At 42.7% G+C, this 27,333-nt stretch overlaps 1 protein-coding gene across 3 annotated transcripts in view; it reads left to right on the top strand.

The window, feature by feature from the left end:
- The first annotated feature begins 2,705 nt into the window (after positions 1 to 2,705).
- Positions 2,706 to 27,333, top strand: part of mdga2a (MAM domain containing glycosylphosphatidylinositol anchor 2a) — a 348,884-nt gene continuing 324,256 nt past the window's right edge. For 2 of the 3 annotated variants that reach the window (XM_039741008.1, XM_039741006.1), the window contains exon 1: positions 2,706 to 3,650. In XM_039741008.1, the coding sequence (XP_039596942.1) occupies positions 3,578 to 3,650 (73 nt within the window). In that variant the 5' untranslated portion in view covers positions 2,706 to 3,577. The remainder of the gene's footprint in view (positions 3,651 to 27,333) is intronic. The other variant, XM_039741007.1, reaches the window with a different exon arrangement.

The following is a 27,333-nucleotide window of genomic DNA, read 5'->3' as shown; positions in this document are numbered from 1 at the left end:
AGAAACAAATCAATTCAGAGGACTGTATCCTTAAAAACAGGGCTATTAAAATGAAGGGAAAAGGAGTTAATTAGCCGTGAAAACTGGTCACTAATGAAGAAGATGGTTAGAATGAAAACCTGAAGCCACTGCGGCCCTCTATGCCTGGAGTTTGACACCCCTGAGTTAGCCTGATGGGCCCCTCTTTAGGATGTGGACGAAAACCAGAATATTCCTAAAAACATATGTGGAGTAGTGTGTGTGCAAACTCCTGGATCCTGGGAATTGTGTGGCCTGGCACTACCTACTGCACCACCATGCCTGCCAAATACGACTTGCTCACCCATCCTTCTTTTGAACCCTCAGACTCCATTACAGGGATGTGTAGTCCATCCCGGTGGCACTGGGTTCAAAAATGGAGCCAATTCCAGAGTGGACGCACATGGATTTGCACTCATTCAAAGTTGCCAGTTGATCAAAATGTCAAATGTTTCGGATGGAAGATACCCCACCACCTGGAAAAAAAAAATCCATGCTGATATGAGGACTGTCCAACTGACTACACATATGGTGGCATTTGAACCCGGGATATTAAAGATAAGAATCTGCAAGCCTTAAACACTGATACACCAATCAATAAATGTAGATTTCTATTGTAGTGTTATACTAATACCAATGTGTGTGTGTGTGTGTGTGGGTTCACTTGCCTAACAACCCACCAACACCCTCCTTTTCCAAAACCATCTAATACTAATGAAGCATGTCAAATAACTGGAGAACTGTACACGTTTTATAAATTATAAATTGCATTCTGCTCTCTGAGGGTTTTTTTTAGACCTACATAGCGCTAGAGAAGCACATTGGAAAATGTCTATGTAGCAGCTTGTCAGCAGTGTGAGTCTAACCTGAATCTTACAAAAGCAGCACATCAGACCGCACCCAGTTTGAAACACTGGCACCTTCTACAGTCACAAAGCCATTTGAAAATCATGTGACTCGCCCCAAAACCTGCCTCCCTGACCCTCACAAGACCCCAGCTGCTCTCTCTCTCTCTCTGTACTTTTCTATTTTCATTCTCTTCTTCTTCTCCAGCTCCTGTTTCTGATGGACAGGAGCCTGTGACACAGCATTAGATCAAACAAATTCAGGAAAAGGATGTAGAAACAGGAAAGCAGGAGACAGCAGACCCCAAGTCTTGGCTGAGAGCACCTCCTTACGACTGAGGGGGGTCACAATTAAACACCCCACAGACTTCAAATGCTAAGTATGCATGTCTGCACAAGTAAAGTGTTTTAGGATGAAGTTGATCCCTCAGAGGTCACATATACTTAAAGATTTAACAGAACGATTTCTGGTGGTCCAGAGAGAGACCCACGAGGGGGGGTCACAATTTAATCCCCATGCACTTTTAAGTGTGTATCTCTGTACAAGTGAAGTGCTTTAGGATGATGTTGATCCTTCAGAGATCTCATATACTTATTTCATATCTATCAATCTGTTTATCTTACTTATAGTGCTTTTCACATCTATCTATCTATCTATGTCTTATTTGTATTCAATTCTTTATCTGTGTATTTTATGTTTATGATTTAATAAAAAGATAAACTTTTTAATATTAAATTAATCTAGATTCTTATCTTTTTTGATTTCAGAGGTTCAAATGGGATGGGGGAAGCTCAGTTTAGGGGTTTCTTTAGAGGGTCGTTAGCCCTCTTTATGGGTGTTATAGTTATAAATGAATATTGGTTGAAGGTTCCCACTTGAACTTCAAAGGGTCTGGGGGCTATTGAGGATGTTAATGCTCACATAACATCAAGAAAGCCCTGGGATTTTGAGAAGATAAATATACATAGCAGCTTCCCCTTGGGGCTTTGAGGACATCAATATTTTGAAATTCACATTTAACAGTGGAGGGTTGTGGGGGGTGCAAGCACTTTAAAATAAGTATGAGTGTGTGACAGGGGGGCTTTTTGGTAGAATTAATAACAAAGGGATGAAAAAAATCAGTGGCTTGGCACAATAGATCAGTAGCTTAAATCTCTAAAGCCCCCATTTCTGACTTGTTGAATAAAGGTCTGTGAGACAATAGCCTGCAACAGGTATTCAAACTTGTTAAAAGTCTCAACAATAGGTGCTGGGACCAGAGATCTGAAAGTGCAAACTGGACGTTAAGAGCCCTAAGGTCACCATTGCTTCCGTAAGTGTCACCCTTTGGCCTGGCCTTTCAGGCTCAGATCTAGACCGGAGCAAAGCATCTGCCTATGGATGTTCACACCATTATTAGAGAGGTGGATATCTGACTGGTGCAAAAACGAACCAGATTGGGGTGCCAGTAATATAACCCACATGGCTGTCTTTTTCCTCCGTGTATTTCACTTTTTCCCCTCCATTTGTCTTCCGTACTCTTTGATTTTGCTTTCCTTCTTGTCGCTCCCGCTCTCTGCCCGGCTGAATCTCTTGCTTTATTAGTATCCGACGCCCCTCAGCCCAGCCCGATTCCTTATCTCACCTTCTCTTCCTTCATTTTCAGTACACCTTAACCTCTCTCATATTCACTTTGTACTTCCCTCTCTATCGATCTCTCCATTTCTCACTCTTCTCTTTGCGTTCTCAATTTCCTTCCTCTTACCTAACTGGGTCTCTCGCTCTCTCTCTCCCCTTTCATGTTGCTAGCGATATGAATGAATGCCGTAAAGGAGAATTTTGAATTGGGGGCGGTTCTGTGTACTGTCCCGTTATTTTCACATTCCCAAGCTCCCTCCCTCCTTCTCGAGCAGGGGACGCGCGCTTGCCGGGGGCGCGCCTGTCATACTGATCATACATAGAACGACGGCTTCTTTCGCCAGGCACCAGCACTCCGCGCTCTAGTAACAGAGACGAGCTTCTTGTTGCCTCCTCCTCCTCCTCCTTCTCGCTCCGCTTCTCGTGGCGCCCATACTGATGAGTTTCGGAGAGTCACACTCCCCCTGACGTCGCCTGCTGCGGCTCTCCGCTTCTTCTCCAGCTCACGTATTGCGCAGCGTGAGCGTTCATCTTTCCACCGGCGCAGCCCCCCTTCATCACGGCGGAACGGAAAGGAACGGAACACAGAAGAGAGCGAAGAGCCATCCTTCCCTTCTTGCTGCTGCTGCTGCCGCCGTTGCTGCTGGACACTACTCGTGCTGAATGCGGCGGTTCCAGATGGCCGTGCGAGAGCCATGGCAGCTGATGAAACTGGCACTCAGGGATGCTAGAGGGGCCATTCGGTGCGATCGCTCTCCGGGTGCTCCGTGAGACACTTTAAGGGCAGCGCATTTGGAAACTGAAGCTTATTTTTTCTCCTTGAGATCTTCACTGTGAACCTCCATTCCTTCACCTGCAGCAGAACTGCTAGTCCACTACTGATTAAGCGCGCCTCTGCGCGCCCCCGCACTCGTTCTCGTTCGCACTGCCTGTTTATTTTACCTTTGGATTCTGTTCGCGTCCCGTCGGTGTTTCTTCGCCTTTCCTTCTCGCTCAATAAGGACTGCTGATCGGTGAGTGCTGCTTCTGCTGCTCACATTGGCCTTGCAGGTGGTTCGCCAGCTCCGGGCTTGGATATGTTCACATTCGCGGCGACATGGATTTAGTTTTGGCTGTTCTGTGGATGCTCGCGACGCTTCTGGACGTCTTCGACTGCCATGGAGTGTACGGTAAGTGAGCCGAGAGGGACAGTCGGTGACCTTGTGGGTGAGCAGCGGTCCACCGGCCCTCGCACGGAAGAGCGGGCGCCGTAAGGAGCTGCCGGGCAGGAACGACTCGAGCTCGCGGTACAGAACGCAAGTGCTCCGGACACGGCGCCTGTGTCGGGAGGGGGCGTAGGTGTCTTATCGGCTTGGGGTGCACGGACGAATGGGTTTGCGCGCGCGCCCCATACTCACTCAGTGACAGGAGCGCGTGCATGGGCGCGCCCTGGTTTAACTAACTCGCTCTCACTGCTAAACACACACACACACACACACACAAGCAAACACAATCTTGGTGGCACACAAACATAACCTCCTCGCAAACAGCAATCCACACCGGTGGACCCTTCAGCTGCGTGAATACCCTTACAACTGCCACGCTCATCCAGTCATTAGGGAGCCACACTTAAAGCGGGAACCCGGGAAAGTGTGTGATGACTGCAAGCGCGATCGCCACGCAAAAAAAAAGCGTGTTTGACAGTAGCCCTCGGGCGTGTGCGCGGATTATGCACTAGCCGCTGAGACAGAAGCCACTGTAGTATGAGTTCCTAAGTCATTATTACTCTTAATTACTTACGTTTCGGATCGGCTTGCAATGTCGTGCTTGGGCACTTAACCTTCGTACTTGCAAGCAAAGCTCGGGCGAGGATCCATCCTGAGCACTTGGTGTGTTCTTTAGGGTTTGATTAGCTCTGGGCGTCTCATCAATCATCATCACCACCAGCATCATCATCAGTATCTGTAGGTCCCCTCGCTAAGCCGTTCATGTACATAGGCAGTGATCTACTGGTGATAGATGGGTAAATCAATCTGTCTAATATCTATCTATCTATCTATCTATCTATCTATCTATCTATCTATCTATCTATCTATCTATCTATCTATCTATCTATCTATTATACATTGCCTTTCATATCTATCAATCTATTATATATTGCCTTTCAGATCTATCTATCTATCTATCTATCTATCTATCTATCTATTGTATAGTGCCTTTCATATCTCTCTATCTATCTATTATACATTGCCTTTCATATCTATCTATCTATCTATCTATCTATCTATCTATCTATCTATCGTATGCGCTGTAAGATGTGTTCAGGTTATTTATAGGCATTCTCCCCTTCATACTTTGAGCTGCCACATCACTAACTCTCCCTCTTTCTTCTCTTTCCCCCACCTCACTCATCTTTCCTCTCTTCTGCATGTTTCTCTGTCCTCCATCTTACATAAATGTGAACTCACCTTCTTTATACCCAACGACTCTTCATAACAGTCAGCACAGTGTAGCATTTCCTTCTCAAATTAGAATGACATCTTAGACCTTCGATGTCCGATCAGACTTGCCCTCTTGTCTCAGGCTATTGACTTTGTTGGGCACTTTTGTGGGTTGTGTTTAGGTTGGTCAGAGCAGGCAGCACTGGGCATACGGTAGGTAGGTAGCTAGTAGCGGTCAGTTTATCTCCAAACTGGGTCATGACTCTTTGGTAGAGATCTACAGGAGTTGTTCACTTGTGAACAGTTTCTCCTGAGAGGTTCTTGCTGCTTATTTCGTATCACTTGCTGTGACAATCTAGTTTGTGTACACTTTCAGTCATGGGTATGTGTATCTGTGTGTATCAGTGTTTGTGCATATGTGTATTGAAGGCAGTTGGAGTCGTGAATTGTAAACGGTGTAAATGTTGTTAGAAGTTGGTTCTGTGCAACTCCAGGGTCTCCTCATGTGCTAATGTGCTTACAAATGGAGGGCATGTCCCGCACTGCTTGGTGGCCTCCTAGGATAATAAGGTTCAAATTTAGTCTTAGTTAACAGAATGTTTTGGATATTTTAGGCTGACTGTGTAAGCATGACAGTGAGATTTGTAATGGTCAGTCTTCTTAATCTCTGACCATCTGTCCATTTTCTAGGCTACTCACCCAATTTTTAGGAGTAGGGAGGAGAACTGGCTGGAATAAATTCTGAATTGGGCACCAGCCCGGCTTAGGGCATTGCCACAAACACACATACACACACGCATTCATATTGGGTCCGTTTAGAGATACCCTTTAACCTAAAACGTGTCTTTGGGATGTGAGGGAAGAGAACCAGAGTAGCCTGAGAAAGCCCACACAGGCCATGTCTGATCCAGGATTTGAACCCTGAACTTGGAAAGTGTAAGGCATCCGTGCTAATGGCTGCACCATACCATCTGCTTGATTGGAAATTTCAATGGTCAGTTAACGGCAAGTAGTGCATCAACTTGCTTGCTAGGATTTTATTCAAAATGAATTTTTCAATCATAGCCCCTAAATTTGATTACATGGGTGGTTATGGAGGTTTTATTTGAATGTGCCACAGCAGATGAACAGAGTACCATCGCTCAGTCGCCCTGATCGCCCAAACTGAAAAGTTCTCAGTCGCTTTACTGAGCTTCTCGCTAAAACCTGGAAGAATTATCTGTCATACAAATTTGGCGTCTGGGATGTAGTCTGCCAGCAGAATGAATGTCTCTTCTGCTGGAGCAAACAAACAAAAAAAAAAAAGAAATGGCGGTGTCACCATCCGGCCGGCCACTATTTGGAAGTGGATGCGGTTCTAATATCGTTGACAACTGGGCTGCATCCGTGGAATAGAGAACGCGTGTTAAATGTTAGAGTGGTGAGGCAGGCGCAGCAGCCACTGACCAGAAAAGAGATGGCTTTCTAAAAAGTGGCCATTGCCGTCTATGAGAAATGAACGCAATGAGCAGGCTTGGTGATGAGCAAGTGTCTTAGATCATTCGTTCTTTTTGCTGCACTCTGGTCAAAGGTGTCCTGCATGCTTTATTCATAGCACACTGGCTGGTCTTTGAGGATATCAAGGCCCCAAAACCCCCTTCTTGTTTTGCGGGGGCTTTACTGAACATTACCATTTTCTCCACTGCGTCTTTACTGGTCTGCTAATCTGTCAGACGTCTTCTCGGTGCCAGTGGTCGTCCTGCTAGTGTGGGTGCTACTTAACCTGAAGCCTGTTCTCCTCTCCATTTCCTCATGCCCTCTTCCCATATACCCGTCTTCTTTTGATGTGCTGCCATGTTCACTTTCTTGCCTATTCAGTGTATCGTCATTAAACAACGGTATCCTGCAGTTTAATGTTCTTTGTAACATGCCTTGCTATGCGTGGCACTATAGCAGTTTGGGTGGTTGGTCCTTAAATGAACTTATCTACTCACTGCCCATTTTTCTTTCTTCTGGGTGATTTTTACCTTCTGAATTTCTTCAGTAAATGTTTTTTAGAGTCCAGCATGGTGGCACTTGGGGGTTGTGGGTTGGATGGTGCTGCTCCCTACAGTGTGTGGGGGTATCATTTATCTCCTGCAGATAAGAGGCAGCTTCTGAGGGCCATTGTAATCCAGGCATCATGGATTTAATGCAGTGACCACGGTGCAAAACTGTGAACAGAGATGGCATGTGGTGTGAGTCCATGGCAGGGACCCAGGTTTCACCTATTATACAATACAATTACAATACAATTTATTTTTGTATAGCCCAAAATCACACAAGAAGTGCCACAATGGGCTTTAACAGGTCCTGCCTTTTGACAGCCCCCCAGCCTTGACTCTCTAAAAAGACAAGAAACAACTCCCTAAATAAACTCTTGTAAGGAAACCTAAGGAAAGGCAGTGCAAAGAGAGACCCCTTTAATATAGGTTGGACGTTTATTGGGTGTCAAAAAAGGGGGTCAATACAATACAATACACAGAGCAGAACACAAGTAATCCTCAATACAATATAACAGTGCGACAGAAATATTGCAAGTACAGAGCAGAATTCTACAGCAGATGATATCACATAATACGATTTGGATTTGTTCAGAGTTCTGGAGAACTCAGCCATCAAGCTGCCTCCCCCTATTGGCCGTTCCACAGCTGAGTCAGTGTTGGGCCAGCCAGTCCGATGAAAGGACCTCTCTACCCGACGATTCCTGCGATCCTCCATCAGAGGTGACTTTTCCTTAGGCAGGCAAAACATCTTGGCAGGTGGGCAGTGGGCGCCAAGTGCCACATTTGAGTACTGAGAAGGGAAACAGAATATGTGAGGGGTAGTAACAAATGAAAACTATCATGTTACTTATGTTTTAGTGCTAATAACTAACAACAGAGATGCAGTCTGTTCAGTTAATCAGCAGCTCTAGTCAGGGTATGTAGCTGGGATTTGAAAGCTGAGACCGAAGGGGCATCTCTTATAGTAGCAGGCAGACCAGTCCACAGTTTAGGGGCCCTGTAACTAAAAGCTCGACCTGCCACTGTTATTTTATTAATCCTTGGAATCAAAAGTAGACCGGCTTCTTGAGATCTTAATGTGCGCTCTGGTTTGTAAGTCATGATAATTTCAGACAAGTAAGCCGGACCATTTAAGGCTTTATATATATAAGATATATATTATCTATGTACATTTTGGATGTTTTCCTGATGCCCACATGCGTCTTTGAGCATACTGGTCCAGTGTGAGTGTGTGCCTTTCAATTGGGCGATTCCCTTGGGTATGTGGCCATCAATGGGTGCCACATCCAGGGTTGGTTCCAGTTTTGCACCCAATGCTGTCAGACTGCCCTGGAGTCCTCACAGACCCGAAATGGCATGAGAACATTCAGTGTTCCCAAAGATAGTCCATGTATCGGGATTTGAACTCAGGGCTCTGGGACTATGAGACATTAGAATTAATGAGTGTACACCCAGGCCAACCATGCCAGCTTACCATAGCAACAAGTAGGACGTGAGATAAAGGAGAGAGACAGAGGCCCTCTGCTGTAACCCAAATACCCAGGTTTGATGTTGGCAGGTGGAGCTTCACCAAAGAGGGGGAAGAGTTGGTGACACCTCACCGTGAGACAGCGAGAAGAATTTCATTTGAGGAAAGGAAGCAAGAAGTGAGGGGAAACGGAGAAAGCCGGCAGAGCGTTTTGTCAGGAGAGTGGCATGGAGTCCAACCATAGAGGGTAGGGTGAGAAAAGGAGGATACACTTCCTTACCCTTCAGTCGGAAAACAGCAGGGAACTGACAGACATGGAAACATGGAGGAAAAGAGAGAAATTTTGAGATGGGTGTAAGCAGGGATATTCCAAGAATAATCTGCATACACTTTGAGGTGTAACACAGCTTCAAGAATCAGGCTGTAAGAAAACCACACACCTTGATCTTCCTGCAGAGCTCAAGTACTTCGTTTTATTTTTTTATTCCATTTATATGTCTATGGCAGAAGGAAATTATCCTTAAGGGGCTTTTGGCAGACAGTTGGTACTTATTAAAAAAAAAAAGAAAAATTAAGTTCTCATCTCACCAGGAATCACAGGATCCTGCCGACTACGCCATCCTCTTCACAGCCCTTTGGCAAAAACTGAAAACGAGCCATCCTGCGCTGAGGTGGGGGGGGCTTAATAGCAGAAGTAGCTATGAGGTACAAGCCTATCGGCAAGAAAGTGTACAACAAAAACAGGCTAACCACCCCGATACGTTCCTCAAGGACCTTCCGGCATGTCATTTCTTGTTTTACATTTGTGCATTGGTGTTTGTTTTATAATTGATTCCCTGAGATGTTATTTGTTCTGCTTTACATGCTTTTAACAGGACTCAAAGGGTGTCAATGCTTTGGAGGTGGTAGAGTTCAATTTGCCCTAAAGTTGAAATGAAAGGAAGGGTCAGGAGTCCTGTGGATTTAAGCAGATGCCATGACAGATTGGAGGGGGTGCAGGCTGACTAGGTGAGAAACTGGTTAAATGTTAACTGTTAATGGGCAGTCAAACCAGCTTGGTGAAATGAATGGCCTCCATTTACTTGTACGTTGTCTTATATTGTGATTTGGTGGTGGGGGTTTAAGGGGTAAGGTGGGCATTAGACCCCAAAGAGGCAGTGTTTTAGTGACCTGAGACCTCCTAGTTAAATGGTGCCAGCTCCTCCGGTACTGTATGGGTTTGTGTTTAGTAACATCTCCTGTTGGGCTGCTTATGCACATTTTTGTAACATCAGTATGCTTGAATCTCCCTGGAGATGGGGAGCGTAAAAAAAGAGTTGTTAGATGTAAGTCATTGATCAAGGAGTTTCTTTGGAACAGGGCGAGTGTTCACCAGGAGAGGAAGGTGGCCGTGTCAAACGTGTTAAGAGCTGGCTGAGCTGCTATGAAGGAGTACCACAGCGGGCACTGCAGCAGGGACTAATGCGCTATAATTCAATTTTAGCATCTATAAATCATGCATGAAACAAACACTCGTCTTACTCGACACGCTACAGCTGAGACGTCCTACTCTTCGACTATAGGCAAGTAAAGATGGACTGGAGGCTCAGGCCTGTGCTCCCGTTCTTTAAATTGATGGCTTACTCCTCTTTGGAGATAAATTTGACTACGACGCAATGAACCAATGGACCTGTCACACTAGGATTATTTCTAAATGGGTCATTCTCTTCCTCTTCAGTCATGTGTCATGCTGGCACAGTGTCCCCTTCTGTCTTATCCAGGATGACCAGATGGCTTCATAAAAAGAAGAGATACCAGTCGAGGAAGGACATTCTAACTTGGTGCATTCGGAGTGGTGGTGAAGTAGTTACGCATCTTAGCATGGATGACTGCTGGCAGACTTAGTGCTGTAGGGTCATTTTGGATCTTGGATTTTCCATCCATCCATCCATCCATTCACCCATCTGTCCATTCAATTTTCGAATCCACTTAATCCAGCTGTAGATTTAAGTGGAGTTTTAGCTTATCTTGTACTGTCCATTTTAACCAGGTCGTCAATTTCTACTTACAGCTGGACTCAAGTCTCGATTGAATGTCTTACTGTTATCCATTTCTGCTTATAAAGTTTTAATGCGGAAACACCTAGCGGGAGCTTGTTTTACTCTTGTAAGTTGTTAGTTGCTGCCTTACGTTCAGATGTTAAAATTTTTCTTCCTCTCAGATTTGAGTTTGCTTCTTGATGAGCACAATGGGGTGATTTGAACAGCATGAGCAGCTCCTGTTTACAACACGTCATTTGCTGCAGTACTTTGTTAAGGCAAATGCTTTAGAAGCAGTTTAACAAAGAAACTGCTCAGGAGAAATTTCATCAGTTTTCTTAAAACATTTGGCCCAATATGTGCAACCAGGAACCTGAGGCCACCCTGTGGTTTTCATGCACAAAAACAGGAGAATCGCTCACAGTTATATATATATATATATATATATATATATATATATATATATATATATATATATATATATATATCATAGATAGATAGATATGAAAGGCAATGTATAGATAGATAGATAGATAGATAGATAGATAGATAGATAGATAGATAGATAGCCATCATGGAGAGAGTTGAGAAAGTTATGCTATCTGTATGAATGAAATACAGATATAAATAAAATCGTAATCCATATTTTCTGCTTGTTTGCCAATCACACAAAATGTCTAAACCAGTTGTTATGAAATGTTTCATGTCCGTTGCTGTTGGTCTGACTTAAAATATAGGCCATATAGCACCAACACACGGACTATAATTTCCATCAGGCATGACTGCACCGGGGCTGATGGGAGGACACCATTTGTTTTACACCCGTCAAAGCGGGATCTCATCTAAGACCTAAGGTACAGCGTTTGAATTACAGTTTGAGCAACAATTTCATTGTCTCACTGGATTAGGTCTGACATCGTTTTGTTTTATTGTGAGTTGGGTTTAGCCAAATTACACTTTTTCCTGTTTATTTATACCCTGGCAATGGCAGGTATTTTGGCCAGTGTTATAATAATCTGGAGTCATAGGGGCTTGAGCCTTCTCTAGCTTCACTGGACATAAGGCAGGAAACAACCCTGGACAGGGTGCCAGTCTAATGCAGAGCCTGGCAACACACACAGCCGTACAGGATCATACAAAGCAAAGTGAATGGAGAAAAACCCAAGTAGACAAAGGGGGATCATGCAAAGTGTACACGCATAATGGCTATGGATTGATATGATATAATATAATATAATATAATATAATATAATATAATATAATATAATATAATATAATATAATATAATATAATATAATATCTATCTGTATGTCTGTCTGCTATTCACAAGAGAACTACTTAACAGATTTAGATCGGGTTTTCTTCTATAATTTACTTGAACATTCCGGTTGATTTTGCGACTTCTCTCATCACGCTAAGAATCATAGTTTGCTTGCGGTACCATTTTATTTACGCGAATCTGAGAGAGATACAGCGGGCAGAGGGGAGGGAGGCGGGGCCCTCCTCACTTGCGCGCCAGCCTCTGGGTGTTCCTTACCTCTGCATAGCTAGCGAACGACAGAACTACTTAACGGATTAAGATTGATTTTTTTTTCTAGAATTTGCTTAAACATTCCGGTTGATTTTGCGACTACTCTCATTCACTTGCAGGAATGATATATTTGCGCTAATCCGAAACAGAGGCTGTGGGCCGAGGGGAGGGGGAAGCGTGACGTCAGCAGTGGGGAGTTGGTCTACCTCTGCGTTTTGGAGTCTACCTTGCCTCGGCTTAGCGAGTGATACATTTTGTTTATTGATTTTTAAAGTTTGTCCTGTTTCACTACTATGTGGTTGGAGCTGCTGGGAACGGCTGGTATAATATATAATGCTAAGCTTTTTGTGTGTCAGGTCTCATAGAGCAATCTGATTGATCAGTTTAGCTTTGGTGACATGATCAAAAGAGGAATAGTGATTGTAAGAAACATGCGGAAGAGTAAAAATGTAGGAGGCATGCTGAGAGTCCCCTTTAAACTCAGAAGTTCAAAGACAGGAAGTATAAAAGTAGAGAGGTGGCGAGCAAGGTGAACTGAAATGGCAGAGTCTGAAAAGCAGGCTTTAGGGGAACGCACTTGAGAGGTGGCGCGCCATCAAGAGAGGTTCAGACACTGAAAGAACACACAGGACAAGAGCTATCAGATATTTTACAATATGCTCTATTACATGGCCAGGTGAATATAATACAAAGTTGTATCGGGAGTACATATGGCTGGGTTTGAGCCTGCCCTGTGATAAACTGGCTGTTACTAGTGTTGAATTGGTATTAAAAGTTTGACTTTGGTATCGATACAAGCTTTCGGACGTTAGTAACAGATCCGAAGCAAATAATGGACTGCTCCAAAACCCTTACGTCTTGCTCCAGCCTCTGTCTTGTGTTGCACCATTGAGCTATGTTACACATCGCTGTCCTCTTGAGATTATGATGTGTGCAATTGTTGAAGAAGTACTGGGAGTAGTGTGGTCCCCCTGTGAAGTCAGGATCACATTCAAAGCAATTTTTGGGTTGTTTCCCCTATGAAGTCCTGATCATGTCGAAGCTTGTGGCTTCCCTTCATTATTTTATCAAATTTACAGAAGTGACTTCTTCCAAATCTATGCTAATGAGTGTCTCAGGAAATGGAGGGAGAGGAAATCCTGAAGTATTTGTTCCATACAATTTTAAAATGTTAGTTTTTTGGTACCTTTCCAGTACTGGTATACCGTGCAACCCTAGTTGTTACCTGCCTTAATGCCCAATGCTGCTGGGGCAGGCTGGGGCTCCCAAGACCCTGCTTTGGATTAAGTGGGTCCAGAAATGGATGGACAAACCCATTTACTATAGTATTGGGTCACAGAGCGGCATTAGGTAGTTGGGACACCAGACCATTTCTGGGATCACTCATGCGCACACACACACACACAGACACACACACTCACAGACACACACACACGCACACGCACACACACACACACACGCGCATTTACTCAAGCTTGGCCAATTTTACAGATACAGAGTACATTAACGTTAACTTACATCCATCTATCTATTTTCTAAACGTTCTGGAAGCTGGAGCCTAACCCAACAAGCATTGGGTGCAAGGGCAGGACTAGTTCCTGGGCAGGGTGCCAGTCTATCACAGTGAGGACACACACACACACTCCATGACCGGTTTAGTAGACGCCAATCCACCTAAACTGCGTGTTTTTGGTCTGCGGAAGGAAACAGGGCACCTGGAGGAAAGTCACACAGATATGGGGAGAACATAGAAACTCCAAGCAGGGAACACCTTAGATATGAACCCTGGTCTCCACCCTGCGCCACCCTGAATACTTACAATGAAAAGAACATGAAGAAGGGGTATAAAGTGAATATTGTGTGCTTAAAGCTGCCATGTTGATTCCCTGGTGCTGTTTTGTGGTTACATCAAAAGTTGTACCCCCTTCATGGTGAGGCCTATAAATAAAACTGAATTGGAGTCTAAATAAGAAAGAAAAACCAGTCTGCACAGTCACTGCCCAGGTAATAAATTCAGGACGCCCTTCTTTAAAAACGGAGATACCGCAAGGATACGGCTTTACCCCTTTTTAACAATGTGGCTCTGTGCGTCTTTCCTTTTAAATCTATTGAAATAGTGCTTTGAGGTGGGATTCAGTGTGAAAGGCGCTATATAAAATAAAGATTGATATTTCAGTCTTCCAGGCTGTAGATTGTCCTCAGGATGCTTCTCAAAAAACAAACATACCCCCCCCATCCCCCCATTCCCCCCTACAATTTCTTTCTGATTGCAAGTACTTCCATTTAAATAGACTGGAGAAATAAAATTGTTTATTTATTTACCTCTTGCCAACATTTGATTGGAAGTTAATAATGCAATCTTTTATGTGCACGCTCAATTGTCTGCTGTTTTCCCCAGTGGCTCAATTGACCTGCTGATTTATTTTATACTTTTAAAGATGGTGAGACATTGTGAAAAGGCGGAGGATGATGGCCTTCCTCTGGTCAACTAAAGGGGGGTCCACCTCTCGCACCCTCTGCTGGTTAGAGAGACCTGTGAAAAAACGAAGAGGCAACAAAGTATAAAGGTTTGGGGCATCAGATGACGAAAACCCTGTTTAAGTGGCAGACCGAAATGTCAAGCTGAACTAGTTAAAAAAATGAGAAAATATAATTCAATATTTGGTTGAACAGGGAAGTGTCTTGCTTAGACAAGGGTCTTCTTCTGACTTATGGTTTCATCTAAGGCAGGTCTATGTATGCAGTGTGAGTCAAAATTATGCTAACAGTAATGGATTATTTTTATCTCGACCACACCTTTCCAGGTCGATGGATAGTTCATGGTGGACCATTGCCATGGCCTCCACACTCCCCTGATTTGACACCCTGTGATTTCTGGTTATGGGGTACGGTGAAGGAGCGCATGTATAGCAGGAAAGTTCGTGATATCAATGACCTGAAGGACAGAATACGGACTGTGGTATCATCTATTCCCCACGAAAGGTGTGTCCGGGGTTTAAATGGTACTGTTGCTTGTTGGTTTTTGTGTGTTGAACATGATGGCGAACAGGTTGAGACATTCCTGGTAATCATCTCGCACATATGAAGTATCTTTTGTGAATAAATTGTTTCTGCCATTCAAATGTTAACATAATTTTGACTCACCCTGTATATGTGTTAGGGCTGGAGGCCCAAAAAAACACTTCCTTTTCTTTCCTTCTCGGTTTGTCTTCACTTCTCCTGGCGAGTTTCATCTTCTCCCACCTGACTCTGGCTCCCGGAGTGGTGGCTGCTGGCTCCTTTAATAAGGCACCCGGAAGTGCTCCAGGTGCTCATCGACTAGTTCTGGCAGCACTTCCGGGTGTGCTGCAATCAAGGGCTCAGCAGCCCCTGGCGGCGCCCACGGAACCCAACAAGTCTGCACCTTACTCCAGTTCCCACGGAGCCCTGCTGCAACCCTGGGTAGCTGCCACCTAGTGCTCCGGGGGATATAATGCTCTGCAAATGCCACACACTCTTTATAGTACTTGTCTGTCTTCATCCTTGGCTGTTTGGCTCATTCAGTGAGCCGTTGCACCAAGACCTTTAAACTGTTTCTTTGAGAGAATTAGCCAGGGTCGCCCTATAAGGTGCCTACATCCATTATTGTTCAGTCACACTAGTTCCTATGTCTAGAAGTAAAGGCTTTTTACCCCTTTAGTTACATTGGCAATCCCCTCGGAGTGCTCCTCCTGGTCCCAGGGCTCTGCAGCATAGCCACTGTAGGCACTGCCATTCTGTGACAAGTTTTGCGACATTGCAGCCTTTCCGAGTGAAATGACAAGACCTCTTCCCCGTGGACAGGATTAACTCAAGGTCACGTTCGGCCGTTTATTTGTCAGGGCGACTCTTTAGTGATCCTGCGGTAAAGAGGCAGACATGCTGTAGTAATCAGAGCGGCCCCTCACTTTAAAGCCTCACAATTCACTATGGATGTCTTAGCTAATCACGCCATCTTTCACATAGGCTGGACTGCTCAGCACGTAGGGCACTTGGTTATTGGTGCAAGTAAATGCAGGATTTCGACAATCCATCAGAAAACTCATCGCCTGTGACCCTTACCTTTTATTATAAATCGTCTCCTCCAGCAGTTTCATTGGTTACTGTTAATTAGTGATGAGGCCTGTCTTCACCCAGCGTTGTGTTGCATTGCTTTATTGATTTTTTTTTTTTCCTAAGTTTCGGGCTCACTTCTGTTTTGAATAAAGGTATCACAATAGCAATCAAATTAGCATTGGCGGGCTTGAGGCGTTTCAAATTATTAGAAGTGTTATATTATTTATTCATTTCATTCTGCCTGCTTGTTTCAGTTCAGTGTCATGAGGAAGCAGTTGCCTGTCCTATAAACATTGCACAGAAGGCACTTGCTCTAGATAGCATTTCTGACAAGAGTTAGCAGCCATGGGAATTAAAAACATATACAGTAAAATATAAAGATATGCCACTGGCAGTAGCAACGAACAAAATAACAGTGTTACCCTCATAAACGCTAATACTTATTTACTGGAAGGGACTTGTACAGCCTACAAGGGTTTACTTCACCTGTGAAGGCCTATGCAGCCCACATATCTGGCATCTGTCAAAGGAGATCTTCAAAACGCTAGGGAATTTGGGAGCCCACCACACGACAAACCCCCTGGGTTGGGACACGAGTGCAGCAGGTGACACCTCAGCACCAACTGGAACAGTGTGAGGTTTTTAATGGTGACAGGAGTGCATGGGGGTCATGAGGTCACTGGAAAGGGGTGTGTGGCGCTCCCGATATCTCTGCAAAAGGACGAAGGTCCATGTCTTTAGACTCCTGGTGCTTCCTGTCTTGCTATATGGATGTGAGACATGGAGACTATCCAGAGATCTGCAGCGAATACTAGCCTCCACCCATACTGTGTCTCTTTGGAGAATCCTTGGGTACCGATTGGTGAGCGGTTGCTCACAGAGTCCCGAATGAGGAAATTGCTCCATCCTAAGTATGACGTTAATCTGCATCCAGCCCTGTAAGCAGGTCCTCCAACTTATAGGGTAGACTTGGGGGTTGGCGGCAAGATTGGCCCTCAAGCCACTGTAAAAAAAACTCCCACTGTTCACTGCCCTCGGGTCCCAATCCAGGTGGGTCGTCATGTGGTGGGTGTGGCAACACGCTATCAGCACAGGCTCCCATCCTCCCCCTCCTTTATCCATGTCCATTTTATATTTTATGTATTATTTTATTTTTGTTAGATTAATGGGCGGCACGGTGGCGCAGTGGTAGCGCTGCTGCCTCGCAGTTAGGAGACCGGTTCGCTTCCGGTCCTCCCTGCGTGGAGTTTGCATGTTCTCCCGTGTCTGCGTGGGTTTCCTCCGGGTGCTCCGGTTTCCTCCCACAATCCAAAGACATGCAAGTTAGGTGGATTGGCGATTCTAAATTGGCCCTATTGTGTGTTTGTGTGTGTCCTGCGGTGGGTTGGCACCCTGCCCGGGGTTGGTTCCTGCCTTGTGCCCTGTGTTGGCTGGGATTGGCTCCAGCAGACCCCCGTGACCCTGTATTTGGATTCAGCGAGTTAGAAAATGGATGGATGGATAGATGTGATTTTGTATAGGTTGGTATTATTCATGCTTTTAATGTTGAAAATAATTTTGTTTATTTGTTGTGGTCTTAATATATTTAGTTATGTACCCTGTCCCATTAACACAAAATTCCAGGACACAGGGCCACTGTGGCGTCATCACTGAAGGACCTCCCTTCGCCTTCATTTTCAGGTGGAGAGACTGAGTTCCCTCATTGGTTCATTGTTACTGGTGGAGAAAAACATGTTGCGAGTTTTGCTTTGGGTTTTCTGGCTTTTGTGATTTTTTTTGTTTGCTTCTGCCTTTAGATTTGTTTGTTTTTGGATTACCTTTTATAGGCAAGTCATTTTTGACCTTATTTTGCCTTTTTCCATTTTTGTTCCCTTCTTTGATTTTTTGGACTAATTTCTTCATTCATAAAGATTTGTCCTTGGCCTTGTCCTATATGCTGGACATTTTAAGGAATTACTCTCTTGGAGGGCATTTCATTAGATTTGGGACACTAAACCCCATTTGGGCTTCTACAGGCCTTGAAGCCTGCCTCTTAAGTTTGGGGCCAGGCCGCCTATAGTGAAGCATGCTTTTGGGTTCTGGGCCAGATGAGTTCTGGTCTGGTTTAGGATATTTTGTGTGCCGCTCCCCCTTTTTGTTATATTGTGTCAAGTAAATCACAACAGAACGAAACCATATTAATTAATAGAATAATCTATATCTCTCTATTGTATTAAAAAAGTTTTCCGTCGTGTCTGTAATATTCAGTCTTGACCACTCCCATCCACACCCCTCGCCTAGTCGTTACTCCTGCTACGCACATGCTGTCTCCATCCCACCACGTGACACTCACTCTCAGTGCTGCAAACTCGCCCTTCAACGCAGTCAGTTATAATGGCAAGGCAGAAAAGCAAATTATATATTCGAGAAGGCTGAATTTTAGATCTTGATAGAAAAGAGCTGATAATGGATATTTAAAAAAAGAAAATGAACAAAAAAGAGCTGCATATAATTAAAATCAAAAACAAAGAGAAAAACAGAAAAATATCTCGAACAATATGTGAACAAAAATGCAAAAAAGCAATGTTTATAGAATTTAAGATAGAGGATAAAGTAATTCATAATATTGTTTTTGACAAGGTGTTAATGTAATTTCATTTTTTTAAAACTTTTTATTACGTTTTACTTTTTTACTTCTACCTTTTTACTATGTTTTATTATTCATAGGTATTTAAAATAGACAGTTGTAGTGAAATATTCAAGGAACTGACTTTCTGTCTATACAATACAATACAATTTATTTTTGTATAGCCCAAAATCACACAGGAAGTGCCGCAATGCGCTTTAACAGGCCCTGCCTCTTGACAGCCCCCCAGCTTTGACTCTCTAAGAAGACAAGGAAAAACTCCCACAATAAACACTAGTAGGGAGAACATGGAAGAAACCCTGGGAAAGGCAGTTCAAAGAGAGACCCCTTTCCAGGTAGGTTGGGCGTGCAGTGGGTATCAAAAAGAAGGGGGTCAATACAATACAATACAATACACAGAACAGAACAAATCCTCAATACAGTATAAAAATAAAAATTTTAGAAGTACGGAGCAGAATAATAACTAAGGACCAAACCGTCTTCCTCAGGCGCCCCTCATGCACTTCTATATATCATCCCTTTAACTACAATTGCTTTCTCTAATGGAGGAGCGCCTTGACGCCCTTCGAGCCACGAGATAGCAGTTGAACAGTGCCCACCCCCTGGGGGTGGACGAGTGAAGCAAGCAGGGATCAAAGCCCCCTAGTATAAATTAAAAATATGAATGTTTGTCCATCTGTCACACAGTAATTCGCAATCTAATGAAGGATGAACCTTGATCTTCATCCTAATTAAAAGCTTATGATGGAAGTTGTTCTGGAAATTAAAAAAATAGGTAGTGTCAACCAGGTTGGCACTGTAGTGATGGGGAGAAAAGTTTATTGTATTTAAAGCATGGTCTCTGCAAGCCCAGCTATTGATAATCCCCCTTTGGGTGAGTTGCAGTGTGTTATGAACTTGAGAGGGTCCCATGCTAATCTGGTTTTAGTACGTATTTACAGTAACAAGTGTAGCTTAGGGTTAGGGTTACAGTTGCAAAGTTTAGTGCTTCTGAAATGTACCTCAGAAGTGTGGACTAGCATTGGGCCAAGACTAAGACTAAGTGCAGTTGCAGTGGGGCTTCTAGGAGTCGCAGAAGGGGAATAAAGTTGCATACTAAGTTAGACCACCTTGCGAACTCGTTTAATGACTGGACTTACGGTGGGTAATGTTGCCAAATGAATTCTACATGCATCAGATAGACTGTTATGGACATGAAAAAGCACAACTATACCATAAAAAATGTGGAAACCATATTTTACATTTATATTTGGACTGAAGTGTAGCGTGACCTTTGACGACCATTGTGAAATTTGGTCTGTTTAGCTCTTCAAATGGCGCTCTCTGCAGCAAAGGATTTGCAAATTTAGAAGGAAATTGGGATATGGCTTTGATTCTCGCCTTGATCTAATTTTATATCTGTAAACATCATTTCTATAAAATGGCAATTCTTATTTGTTAGTGCCCCTTAGCTATATGTTGGCAGTCAAGGAGCCACTGGTTAGTAATGTCGCCTTTAATGAAAAAATACATGGTGACGGTATGCGTTTGCCTATGCGGTTCATTTTCCAGGAATGATACTGATGGACTAAAGTGGTACTTTAGTGTTCTTATTAGAGCTGGGTGCACACATAAAATAGCAATAGGTTGCTACTGTGATGGGGTCTCTTATAAAGACCCCAGTGCTGTGCTTCACCTCATTGGTGGGCTCCCTGGAATTGAGACAAATCACGTCTGGTCTGTCAGTTTTTCTCTTGATATCTATTGAGCCTTTCATGCTGAACAAAGCTTCTACAAGTTATTTCCATGGACAGAATGACCTGGCTGTATGACCTGATAAAAAGTGCAGTTGACTCTGGGGTCTCTGTGAGTGGGGAAATGGGAGGTATTTGAACCATGTGACCTGGGATTGTTATGTTTATTACATTTGTTGTCACACTATATGAATGAACGTCTCCCAGCCTTCTGCACCTTTGTAACACAATTCTTTCAAATGGGCAACACAGCAGAATTTAATTCCTGTTTGTTCTGTCAGTGGCAATACAACAAAAGGGCTCAAAAGGTATAAAAACACAAAAAAAAAACGTATAATGATGGAGTATAGAAGAGCAATGCAACATACAGAATTGGACACAAGGAAAGCAGCATGTGGCTGAAAAATCAGAATTAAAGGACAACACTTAGGCTGTGGGCCTGACCACACCACACCTGCAACGTGGAGGGCAAAACTGAGCACTTACACAGGGGAGGAGAGTGAGAGGGAGAGATGAGGAACATCGGAAAGCTGGGTAACAGCAGAAACAAGGCACACTGGCACCCCCCATCAGCGAACATTTGAGAGCAGATAACACTGCGGAGTGGCAAATACCAGAACACCTTGTAGCCTGTAGGTATGAACAGACATCAGTGACAGCCACATGCTGGCTTTACGTAACTGCTCAGAGCAGAGGGGCTGCGTGGAAGGTTTCTGTCTACAATGCTTGAAAAATAAAAATGTCAGGGAAAAAAAAAGGAAAATCAAATGTAACTTAGTGTGGGAATGGGCAGAATTGGAAAAGAACTCCCACCGAGTCCACATGAGCCGACTTTGTAAATGGCATACAACAGATGGATCATAAAAGCAAAAGATGTAAATGATGTTAGAGTTATTATTGTTTTTAATATAATATAATATAATATAATATAATATAATATAATATAATATAATATAATATAATATAATATAATAGTGTGGTACTCTGTTCAGGGGAGTTTCTTGCCTTTCATGCAGTGCTACGAGAATAGTCTCTAGCCCCCTGTGACTCTGAATTGGATTACATTAAGCAGGTATAGAAATATTATGTTATGTTTTAATTATAATATAATATAATATAATATAATATAATATAATATAATATAATATAATATAATATAATATAATAGTCTGGTGTTCTGTTCTGCCAGATCAGTCAGTATTATTCTATGTGTGAACCACCAGGGGGTGCACCAGCTGCCCAAACACCCTGCACGACAGACACTGATACAAGTGCCATAAAATAAAAGGCTTTCCATTTCAAATTGCCATAGTTCTTTGAGATTTCTCCAGTCATACATCTTTAGAAGCACATTTAGTATAGCGTAACCCAGGATATGGAGCTGATGTGTGCTTTAGAAAATTGTTTCCGTTCCTGGATTCAAATCCCATTCTTGTGGCATTTGCAAATTCTTCCTGTGTCTTAGTAAGGCCTTTTCTCTGAGTATTCTCCCTTTCCTTGGAACATCTCAAAGACACGTTGGTTATTCTAATTTTCAATGCACAAATGACCCTGTAAGAGAGTTTGTGGGGTGTGTGATGGACTGATGCTGTCCAGGGTTAAATAATCACTTGTGCCCAATGCTGCCAGAATATTATGTGGCTACCCATGCCCCTAAATTGGGCTAAAACTGTTGCTTCACAGGAGACTGCATTCAAGTTCAGGCCTTTTGTTTTGTTTTGTTTTTTTTTTTGCGTTGGTGAAGGTGACTCAATGAAACTGGAATTTCAGGTAGCAGTTTCAGGTTCAAAAGTATCACTTGGCGCTCCATCAACTGCATTCTTAACTTATGCACAGGGGGATGCCTCAAGAGACTGTGGCGGTATATCAGATGTTTTGATGACATTCATGGTGAACCGCGCTATAAAAACCCACAACGGTGAGGTGTCTGTCACTGTATGGATCTCAGATCCTGTCTGGGCTCTCCACACTTAGGGCCGATAAAGTACGCTGCTTGTCAGCAGGGTCTCTCTCTGACGTCGGTCACTGGAACATTTCATTCTCCTAGTCCGCCTCATGGTTTCAGGTCAGGCTTGTTCGACCGCTAAATGAAACAGCAGTTTAATTTGAAAAGGAAGAGGATTTGGAAGGCTTTATGAGATGAGACAGAGACAACTGACACAGGTCACGAGAAGCAAGGGCTCACATGGTAAAGAAATAACACAATCATAACACGTGAAATATGACATGAAACACGCTTGGTATGAAATGTCACATTAAATATCAAGGAAAACGTCCAAGGTGTATGGAATGAAATGTCAAAAAAATATCACAAGCAACAGCACATCACTTGAGATAACAACACATGATTCCAGCGAAAGGAAAATATTACTTTAAGAGTCATGAAATATCATCGAGCATTAATGAAACAAGTGTAATATATAAATAAACATATTTATAAAAAATATAAAGTATGAAATATCAGAGTGATAATATACGAAAAGACGTGAAATAATAAATAAAAACTTACTTTGTCAAACAGTATGGTTCGTATCTCATACGACTGGAGATAATTTAATCAAAAACAATCTTTCTATCTATCTATCTATCTATCTATCTATCTATCTATCTATCTATCTATCTATCTATCTATCTCTCTCTCTCTTAGATAGATAGATAGATAATGAAAGGCACTATATATCTATCTATCTATCTCTCTCTTATATAGTGCCTTCATTATCTATCAATCTATCTCTCTTTCTCTTATATAGTGCCTTTCATTATCTATCTATCTATCTATCTATCTATCTATCTACACAGACAAAGTGTTGGAGCACCAGATGGTGAATTCTGTCTTATTGGCAGGTTGGTTGGTTGGTTAGCAGCCAGCAGTGCGCTGATGTGTCTTTTCTGATGTGAGTTGTATTAATGACCGTTGACTTTCACTGAAGATGCTCCTTATATAATCCGGGACTGGAAGGGAATGGGCTTCTGGTGGAAGCAGGTGACATCACAAATCTTTGAGCTTCCTTTCTTCCATTCTGAGGGCAAAAGAGGGAAAAGTATAAACGACAGCACCTGAGTAATTTTGTAGTGCCTTTTCTATCTGTGTTGTTGTGTAGGATACTATAGTGACTCTTTATACTCTTTATTGTGTAGATCTTAATAAAATGTCTTAAATCCCATACAATTACCAGACACTTAAGCATTTCCTCCCAACCATTCCCTTCAACATCTGTAACCTCAGTCAATTAGACAGAGTAAAGGAATAGGCAGGAGTTAAGTTACACATTTAATTATATATTATTTGATAATACGCCCAAAAATATTAAGGAAGCAGAGTACAATGTGAATATTGGCAAATCATACCTTAGAGCCTAAGAAGCAGTGCATGTTGGTCCGCAGGCGGCTCTCGGCTTATCTTCAGTCCAGTTTCACTGCCACCAACCACATGGCCTTTGAAAGGAGTATTGAAACAGTCCACATGCTGCCTGAGATAGAGTTATTGTCATAAGATGGTAAGACAGAGAGAGATGAAGGTCAAGGCAAGGTGACAAACTTTATACCATTCTTACCACAAAACCATGACCCAGTGGGGTGATGTAGTTAAGAATGGCATCTGTTTTAAAACCAGTCATAAACAGTCATGGTTCGGACCAGCTGTTCCTTCCCGGGCCGTTTACTACTGAAAGTGCTCGGGTACAACTCATCCCTCAGTTGCTTTGTTTAGTCATTTTATGACCTTCCAGCTGGTAATGGCTTATAGCCCATGTCAGTACAAACACAGTCACCTTGCCAAGCTGATCTGAAGCATGCACCAACCAGCAATGATGAAAGTCACATCCTGAGTCCGTCTTAAAGACTGGGGGGCGTTGGTTAGGTAAACGTCCAAGCACAGAAGTTCCCATCAATAAAGTAACAGGGGCCTCCTGAAACACAAGCTATGTTGTGACTATGTTACAAAATAAGGCGTACAAAATATTTATTAACCTACAGTATAGGCCAGATATCACTGCACCACACTATCTATCAGACTGTACTGCTTTTATATTATTTATCTGGACTTTCAGAAAGCATTTGATGAGGTGCCACATGAGAGGTTGGGCATCAAGTTAAAAGAAGTGGGAGTTCAGGGTGATGTTTTTAGATGGGTGCAGAATTGGCTCAGACACAGGAAGCAGAGGGTGATGGTGCGAGGAACCTCATCAGAACTGGCCGATGTTAAGAGTGGTGTTCAGCAGGGGTCAGTGCTAGGGCTGCTGCTATTTTTAATATATATAAATGATTTAGATAGGAATATAAGTAACAAGCTGGTTAAGTTTGCAGATGATACCAAGATAGGTGGATTAGCAGATAATTTGGAATCCGTTATATCATCACAGAAGGACTTGGATAGCATACAGGCTTGGGCAGATTTGTGTCAGATGAAATTTAATGTCAGTAAATGTAAAGAATTACACATAGGAAGTAAAAATATTAGGTTTGAATACACAATGGGCGGTCGGAAAATCGAGAGTACACCTTATGAGAAGGATTTAGGAGTCATAGTGGACTCTAAGCTATCAACTTCCCAACAGTGTTCAGAAGCCATTAAGAAGGCTAACAGAATGTCAGGTTATATAGCACGATCTGTGGAGTACAAGTCACAGGAGGTTCTGCTCAACCTTTATAATACACTGGTGAGGCCTCATCTGGAGTACTGTGTGCAGTTTTGTTCTCCAGGCTACAAAAATGACATAGCAGCACTAGAAAAGGTCCAGAGAAGAGCGACTAGGCTGATTCCAGGTCTACAGGGGTTGAATTATGAGGAAAGATTAAAAGAGCTGAGCCTTTACAGTTTAAGCAAAAGAAGATTAAGAGGTGACATGATTGAAGTGTTTAAAATTATGAAGGGAATTAGTACAGTGGATCGAGACTTGTATTTTAAAATGAGCTTATCAAGAACACGGGGACACAGTTGGAAACTTGTTAAGGGTAAATTTAGCACAAACATTAGGAAGTTTTTCTTTACACAAAGAACGATAGACACTTAGAATAAGCGACCAAGCAGTGTGGTAGACGGTAAGACGTTAGGGACTTTCAAAACTCGACTTGATGTTTTCTTCGAGGAAACAAGTGGATAGGACTGGCGAGCTTTGTTGGGCTGAATGGCCTGTTCTCGTCTAGAGTGTTCTAATGTTCTAATATTACAAATTGCTTTCAAACTCTGGCCCAACAAAAGAGACACCAGCCCTGCCCCTCTGCAAAGTACCCCTCATCTGGATTAGATGGGTGTTATAAGCAGTTATAGTGCCATTCATATCTATCAATATCTATCATTATATAGTGCCTTTCTATCTATCTATCTATCTATCATTATATTGTGCCTTTCAATCTATCTATCATTATATAGTGCCTTTCTATCTATCTATCATTATATTGTGCCTTTCAATCTATCTATCATTATATAGTGCCTTTCTATCTATCTATCTACTTGTTATATAGTGCCATGCACGTGTGTCTTTCTATCTGTCTTTGTAACTGTAGAGTGCCTTTCCAATCTAACCGTCCACATGTCTTCCAAACACACTGCCCACCCTCCCCGTTCCTGACACCCCCTCCTTTCTCACGCCAGTCCCAGTTCAATTAGCCTGCCTGCTGATGTTACAGAAATGTCAAATGAATGTCACCGGAGATATCAAAGTGATAGCACATGGAACAGTAAAAGAAGCTGTCAACATGGAATATCACAGAACGTATCAAAGAGAATCGCAAGAAGTACAGCACCATATGAGATAATAAAGAAATATTATTGGAAAATATTTAAAGCACATCACATATACCTGTCAAAGGGGATATCAAACAAATATCACATGGTGTATGGTATAATATGAGATATAATAAAATTCTTGAGAACAGGGAAAAAAACTCATTTGACATATATTGAAATATATGCAAAATATCACTTGATATGCATATTATAAAAGACAATAAATCTCTCTTGACGCCTGATGGTGGCATTCACTCAGCTGTGACATTTGATTGTCATGTGGCCCCTCTCTTGTCACCGCATATCACCTGCCTGTGTTTCTCAGGATGGGTCTCTTTTTCTCTCTTTTGACTCTTGTCTTCTCAGTTCCAAGCCCTTGGCTTGTGATTTTTGACCTGTTCATTGTTCTGACTTTCACTCCTTTTCCCTCTGCAGTTTCAATTGTTTTCTCGTTTATATTTGAGAATTTTTTTTTTTCGCTGAATCGTGTCCTTATTCTCTCCATTTGCACAGCTCACTCAAACCCAATGTGTGTTTAAATCGTCTCTTCTGGGAGGTCCATTAAACTTTCCGCAGTCTACTTAACTGTGGTGCACAAACTGCCTGAGACCCTTAATAAAGTATTGCTGGAAATACACGACAAAGATATCACAAGATGTAAAATATTAAAGTCGTGAAATGGGAAATACAAGACTGTGTGAGGTAATAATGGAACATCTCTCCATTCTCAAATCCCCTCTGGCAGCATGAGGTACAAGGCCTGAGAGACAAATAAAGAAATATCTGAAAATAAACAAGTCAACAACATACTGTGGTGTGTGTGGAGGTAATCAGACAGAAGGTAGAGGGTGCTGTGAATGTGGGGGGCGTTTTGAAGAATGAGGAGAAGAATTAAGGGGGGAATACAAAAAAAGAAACAAATGGACTCAGTGGTCTGCTGTACACCGTGTGCTTGAACAGACAGAAATGTCAAAAAGTATTTCATGAAATACAGGATTGTGCGAGATATAGAAATATAAGTAAAAGTGCGAAAAATGGCACTGCCTTATCAGATGGCATAGAAGACATCAAGACAGAAAACGTGAGCCACACGGCACGGAAAAGAGGAAAGAAATATCAATGAAAAGCGTGACCTCTGACACGGGAAATATTGGGTAATTTCATGTGAAATGCAGTGCCGAGTACGATAACGATATCAAAGGCATAGCGCCTTACCTGTCGTCGTAAATA

Source organism: Polypterus senegalus, chromosome 18 (genome assembly GCF_016835505.1).
Source record: "Polypterus senegalus isolate Bchr_013 chromosome 18, ASM1683550v1, whole genome shotgun sequence".
NCBI lineage: Eukaryota > Metazoa > Chordata > Cladistia > Polypteriformes > Polypteridae > Polypterus > Polypterus senegalus.
This window is presented reverse-complemented; position numbering and strand designations above follow the sequence as displayed.